This window comes from Triticum dicoccoides, chromosome 2B, assembly GCF_002162155.2.
Source record: "Triticum dicoccoides isolate Atlit2015 ecotype Zavitan chromosome 2B, WEW_v2.0, whole genome shotgun sequence".
Taxonomy (NCBI): Eukaryota; Viridiplantae; Streptophyta; class Magnoliopsida; order Poales; family Poaceae; genus Triticum; species Triticum dicoccoides.
This window is the reverse complement of record NC_041383.1, coordinates 752,257,859-752,264,366: the sequence shown is the minus strand read 5'-3', so window position 1 is coordinate 752,264,366 and position 6,508 is coordinate 752,257,859. Positions and strand designations below refer to the sequence as shown.

At 48.0% G+C, this 6,508-nt stretch overlaps 1 protein-coding gene and 1 long non-coding RNA gene across 2 annotated transcripts; both read right to left on the bottom strand.

Annotated features, from left to right (window-relative positions):
- Positions 1 to 411: 411 nt before the first annotated feature.
- On the bottom strand, positions 412 to 966 carry LOC119368596. The gene has a single exon (XM_037633809.1). It carries the CDS (start codon positions 875 to 877, stop codon positions 611 to 613), a length of 267 nt encoding a protein of 88 aa, XP_037489706.1. The 5' UTR covers positions 878 to 966; the 3' UTR covers positions 412 to 610.
- A 984-nt stretch (positions 967 to 1,950) lies between these two features.
- LOC119368595 lies at positions 1,951 to 3,988 on the bottom strand. The gene is made up of 5 exons (XR_005176689.1): positions 3,496 to 3,988; positions 3,023 to 3,412; positions 2,773 to 2,922; positions 2,533 to 2,602; positions 1,951 to 2,443 (listed from the first exon to the last, which is right to left on the bottom strand). It is a non-coding gene; the product is annotated as an uncharacterized LOC119368595 (long non-coding RNA).
- Positions 3,989 to 6,508: the final 2,520 nt, after the last annotated feature.

Below are 6,508 nucleotides of genomic sequence, written 5' to 3'. Positions count from 1 at the left end.
AGGAGTTTTTGCATTTGATTGATTATTATTTTATTATTTTTGTTGAGGGGTGCATTTGATTGACTGATTGACCAGAATGAAATGCAGATGTGGCCACGATCATAGTTCATACTACTCTGCATAGCATGACAAATTGACAAATAAAGGCTTTATGCCCTTCGTTCGTCGGTTATCAGTTAGTTAATGATGATTGTAGGATGATCCAAAAAGTGGATATGAGTGAAGGAGCTGCCGAACTGGCTACTGAACTCATGAATGGAGTTAAATTGATTTTTCCTATGACTGTAAATCTGTAAGCCAGTGTCGATTGTCGGTGTTGCTAATCCAAATCAACAACTATTTCGCGAATTAATATTTAGAAGAAAAAATAATATAATCTCATAAGAAGAAATCGCTGATCGCAGCATCCCGAAACAGAGAATCCGTCAGTTCTAGCAGAATTCATCTCTTTTTACAAATCAGTGTTACAACTGCAGATTATTTATAAACCAAACATATCGGTAAATACAAGTGAACAAGAAACCACACATATCTAAGCTGAAACAGCGTCTAATGAATTTCCTACGCCACAGCAAGGGAAGCAGCGAGCGGCGCTCTGCCAGCAACTCGGTCAGTAGAAGACGTCGAGCTGCGCCTGGCGGAGGACGTCGTCGTCGTCGCGGCTTCGGAGGCCCCAGACGGTGCCACCGCGCGCGTAGGCTCGGCGCAGCCAGGCGAGGTGGGCAGCGAGCGCGCCGCAGACGACGGCGCAGGCCTCCGGCATGTGGCGGGCGAGCGGCAGCCAGGTGTTGATCGGCCACAGCAGCCGCGCTGAGACATGGAGCACCTGCGCGAAGCCCCTCGCCGCCGCGAACGCCGCCAGCAGGTGGAGCCCCATTGGCGGCTAGCTAGCTCGGCTCAGTCCACAGCTCCACTCCACGTTGTTCTTTCGCAAGTGGCAGATGCTGCCGTGGACGCTGGCGTGGGTGGGTGTTTGCCGGTGCCAGTGGCGGGGTTGCGGCCTCCCCCGGGTGCGAGCGCGAACGGAATGAAATGAATGAGCTGTTATTATCGTCGTCGTCGTTGTCAGTACGTACTCATCTTGGCCGGGTCTGGGCAACATGAATGTGACGAGGGGCTCGGTCAGTCGACCTGAGATCTCAGCTCGGACGCAATTACTACTTTCAGGCGATTATTTCACGGCGGGCCATCGAATTGCAGTGTTGTGCTGGAACACGTACTGGTGTCTCAAAGCACCCGTGCCCACACTGCCACTTGGCAAATCCTACGGTTTTTTCCAGAAAAGGAAAAGACAAAACCCATAGTATTTGTCTTTTTTTTGGACCAATGATGAGATATAATCAAACATTAAATTCATCTAAAAGATCAAACAGTAAATGATACCTTTCCACCGATTCTACGTCCCGCTCCCCAGCATTTCCTTCCAGCTTCTTTATTCCTCTCGTATTTCTCCTCTGTTTAGTTGATGCAGCACTTCTCCTCGCGGCGAGTTTTCCCTACCTCCCAGGCTTGCAGCCATGGCCATCCCTGGTGGGGGTCAGGTTGGAGCAGCTTTGTGCCACCAAGCTCGGGGATGGTGGGAGGTCAGGGCTAATGAGTTTGAGCACACTAGATCTGCCAGATCATCGCCACGAGTCTCTGGCTACAAGGTTTGCTTTCTCGGACAAAGGTTAACTTTGGGTTATTCGATGTTACGGCATCCGTTCGACATGCTATGTCCTTGCTTTTATGTTGTTGCAAACACATACCAACATGTTGTGATGAATCTTAAGGTCCGCTACAAATTTTGTGTGTTCATGTTGTGTTGCTGAAAGCATGGGTTTACATACTATATATGTTGTGATGATTCTTCTCGGGGATTTTGCTTCGACCAATGATTTATTGCATACGATGAAAAAGGTCATACATTGTTGTGCTTGACATGACTAGACAGTTTTTTTCCCTTTTTTTGACACCCCACAACAGAAGTTCTGCTACGATGTTGCAAATGTATATCCCGGAAGTTTCATGCTGCAACTATCGAACGGTCCAGACTTTGCAATTTAAACTAAAGGCTAGGGAGGCGGCCGATATGGGGCTCACCCCGCCCGAGTAATGGCTAGTGTTGCCCTAATCAAAAAGGTTACATCTGCCGTGACAAAAGAAGCTACAAAAGACGGTGCATCTACATGCTAAACTGACACAGATGCATCTTGCAGGCTTAACTTAGCCAACACCTGAGCTACCCTATTTTGATCCCTATTACCATAAGTGGTCTCAACCCCATCTAAGCCACTTGCAATCTTCTTAATTTCTTCGGTGAGCAAGCCGTGGCTTGACCTGTCATGGCCCTGAGAGTCTAGTCCGCAGCAAGGTATTGCGCTTGTTTTGCTTTCTTGCTTCCTCCGCTTCTTTCTTTGTTTCCTCTGCTTCTTTGCTTGTTTCTTTTGTGTGTTCTCAGTCTCTGTGCAAGTAAAAGTAGTTGCCCATTAGAACTTCTCCAAGAGATGAATATGTTATTTGGACAAGTACAACACTGTACATGGGCTTTACCACTAAATTCTTGGGCCTCGAGACTTCCAGCAAGATGGTCCTCATCATCATCCATCAGCACCACACTAGCCTATGTAAATTGATAGGCTGACTTGTAAATGTAATAAATTATTTGCAATGCGCACAGAAAAGAAAACATCTACATAAGCTGATTTTGACTAGAAATGCTTAATTAGCTTACAGGGGAAGAGTACATAATAAACCAAATAATCACTTGTCAGTTGATGAGGTAATCTATACCTCAAGATACTCGGCTGCGATCCTTTTATGTTATCTCCTGGGGGCTGCTTCAAATACATTGTTGTGTTTGCAATCAATGACTATCACAACCTTTCTATCTGATTGAGCTTTTATATAGTTTGCATCAAGAAACTGTATATCAGGACTTATCTGCTTCAAACCAAAGAATCACTTGTCAGTTGAGGTCATAATAAGTTCAGAAAGATGAACATAACCTGAAACGTTAGAGTATCAAATTATCAGTACTTACAGTTACAGTTCGTTTCTTTTCAGATTTCAGACATTCCGGTGTAGCTCTTCTCAGGAGTTCAACTTTAGTTTCAAACCTCTTCTTTAGTACTAGAAGATGCTCCAGGTACCCCTCATTTAAAGTAGAAATTGTCATGGAGGTGAGATACTCATAATCACTGGCATGTACATCAGGGCTTCTTCCATTTTCTTCCCTGTCTCTTGTTGCTCCTACGGCAGCAGGCAGAACCTCCTTTGGGAGGGGATCAAATCCCTTTTCAGCAATCTCTTGTAGAAGCTCCTTTTGTTTCCTGGGAATGATCTTGATATCACCACTGAGAACACAAGATAGGAAACTAGCTCTGTTCTCAACTTGCTTCAGCTTCTTCTCGAGAAATTCCAGCATTGCAAGCTGCACAACAAGAATTAGTTAATGTGGTATTTTCGAGATGAACAAGCAGAGTAAAAGTTAAACATCTCAACAAAAAAATGTACCTGCCGTTTTAGATAGAGATCAAGCCTCGATTTGTAGAACTAGGTGCCGATTCGGTCGAGCCACTCCTGACCAGGATCTTGATCGAGTGAGGGGGTTCGAGATTTGCAGTGGGCGCCGGCCGTCGCGCGTCTTGACGCACCTGCAGTCCTGTGCCGTTGTTTCTGGGTCGAAGAAGGGTGTCGGCGCTCCGATCTGGCGTCGACGGGAGGAGGCCAAGCAAATGAAGCCTCGATTTGGAGAACTACGACCGGATTCGCTCCAGCCCTTCCGAATCCCGATCACGATCGAGCGAGGGGGTCGAGATCTGCAGTGGCCGCCGCAGCGCGCGTCTCGTCGCTGCAGTCTAGCGCCACTTCACGGCCGCCGGTGAGTCCGGATCGAAGAAGGGTAGCGGTGCTCCGATGGGCGGAGCCGCGGAGGCAGCAGAGATAAACAGCGACGGTGGGGAAAGATGAGGTTGCTGGTTGCAGTTGTACGCATCGAGTTCATATCGAAATCGCATCGGGGCAGGAGAAGTCCGCGGTTCAAACATGGCAAGTGCGGCCAGACGTGAGTCTGACAGGCGAGCTCATCTTTCTTCCCAGAGAAAATTCCGCGTGTTTGGTTGACTGCATGAGGCCCAATCAAGCCCGCCCGAAAAGAATTCGGTTTGTTTTGTTGCCTGCTTTTACTGTTCGGCCTACATGACATGAACCTTAAAGCACTCCTGGGCCTAACTCTCTCGGAACGCCCGAATCGACAGTTTCTTCAGGGCCAGGCCCGAGCGGTGCACGTGGGCGGCGGCGGTTGCACGTGCACGGCCACGCTCGAGAAGCCGCGTTGCTTCCCGAAGCGCCGGGAGTTATTAGCCTCATCACCCCTCACCGCTCCCTCTTCCCACTTTCCCAACTCTCACCGGCGGCGGCGGATCTGATGAGAGCAAGAAGACCAACGGACTCCATCACCAGCGAGCGGATCATCACCTGGCAGCGGCAATGGCGGTAAGCACTTCTCTGTCCGTCGTGCACTACTTTTTCGCGTTCGATCCGGCGGTAGATTCGACCCACGGCGGAGAGGGGATTGGGAAATAGAGGTAGATAAGCATGGCAGTTCATAGTAGTTCATACTAGTTCATACGAGTACATAGGAGTTCATGGTAGTTCATGCAAGATCGGAATATAGGTAGATGCGGTTGGAGTAGAAGGGGGATTGGGGGTACAGAACAGACACTGGCTAACCGCGGCCGCCGTCACCGGCATGCGGAGCGGCGGGTCGAGTGATTGGCCTTCAACTTCTTCATCGCCGTGCGGGGCGGCGGGTCGTCGTCGTCATCCTCGGCGTAGTCGAGGTCGATCTGCCAGGTACGACGGCTTGGCTCCGGCGTCCTCGCTGGTATCTGCACCGGTTCTTCCTCCTCCTCCTCCTTAGGCTCCCCACAGATGACCGCCGGTAGCACGATTGCCCTCTCCCAGTACACTACGGCACGGTGGTCATTAGGGGCCCGGTAGCTCTTGTACTTGGACCACTTCTTCCTTTATTTAGCACCGTCGAAGACGGACTGATTCATGGCCCAGTGAATGATGTCGACTACCATCGCGCCCTTCGCTGGGTCAGGAATCACCGTCTTTAGCTCTTGTGCAGTGGCTCTCGTGAGCACCGCATCAGATTCTTTCTGCATCTCGGCCATGGAGCCGAACTTTCGAGCACACCTCCATGGTGTTCACAAACTTGGTGCGGTCACCAGCCGATCACCCGAGGAAGAAGGCCCTCCAGCCAATACCCCACAGGAAGGGGTTGGTGTTGGAGCTGGAGCTGGAGCTTATGGCGATGGAGAGGAGGAAGATTGATAGTAAGAGAGGAGAGGGGGTGGGTAAATAGTGTTGGGCAGGGTGAGTAAATATAGGCGCGATGGATAGGAGAAAGAGTGACATGCATGTCGTTTTAACTACATGCTCTTCAATAAGCCATGAACTTTGTGTTGTGCTTGACTCCATAAATTATGTGCAGATCGAGAGAGCAATGAGATGGGCACCGAGGTGCTCCTAGCCGTTGACAACAAGGGCAAGAAGCCCCTTCATCCAATGCCTAGTAATATGTCTACATACATAATCACTAGTAGAAAAAGGGTCAAATGTGAAGCATATTAGTGCCGGTTTGAATTTGAGCCGGCACTAATGTGTCCATTAGTGCTGGTTCCAACGGCTAGGCGGGCGGACATCATTAGTATCGGTTCATGGGCAACAATTAGTACCGGTTCATGCCACGAACCGGTACTAATGATGTTGTGTTAGGCTGTGGGCCCCACAAACACCTTTAGTACCGGTTCATGGCATGAACCGGTACTAGAGTTTCTTATTAAGCTGATTTTTAGTCCCACCTCGCTAGGAGAGAGGCAGTAGGAGCGGTTTATAAGCCGTGAGTGCAGAGACAATGAAGGAGAGGCGCAATGCTCACATGTAGGTTGCTTAGCTTCAAGCCTTTCGGAATAGAATAGATTGCACGGAGCTGTGTGCAGTATAGTCTACCCTATTCCGAAAGGCTTGAAGCTAATTAATGAGCATTGCGCCTTTTTTTATTTTTAATAACTTATTAGAACTCCGGACTTCTTGTGGACAATCTCTTTCGAAGTATCAGGGCCGGTTTCGGATGATCAATGTATTTTTTATGTATTTCTCTGTAGCAGTAGCGCGTTTTGGCTGAAAGGCGGTACTGATCAATGTATTTTTTTTTGTTCAGTAGCATTTGGTCTTCCAACACGTTCTGACATCATTTGCTGTTTTTCAGTCACCGATTTGTTTAGATCAGAGCTAAATGACTGTGAAAATAAAAATCACTACAAAACAAACTCCAAAAATGTTGAAGGTATCATCATTTCACCCGCATAGCATGTGCGAAAGAGTAGAGAGGGTCACGGAAAAAAAACTATATAAAAAATTACTCAAAAATAAATACAAGAAAATAAATAATGCAGAAAACAAAAAAATTATATAAAGCAAAAATATTCACAAAGAAACTAAATACAACAAAAAAAAT

Bases quoted from the DNA above. Each gene is read 5' to 3' on its own strand.
- LOC119368596 (XM_037633809.1), bottom strand. From the start codon at position 877: ATGGGGCTCCACCTGCTGGCGGCGTTCGCGGCGGCGAGGGGCTTCGCG.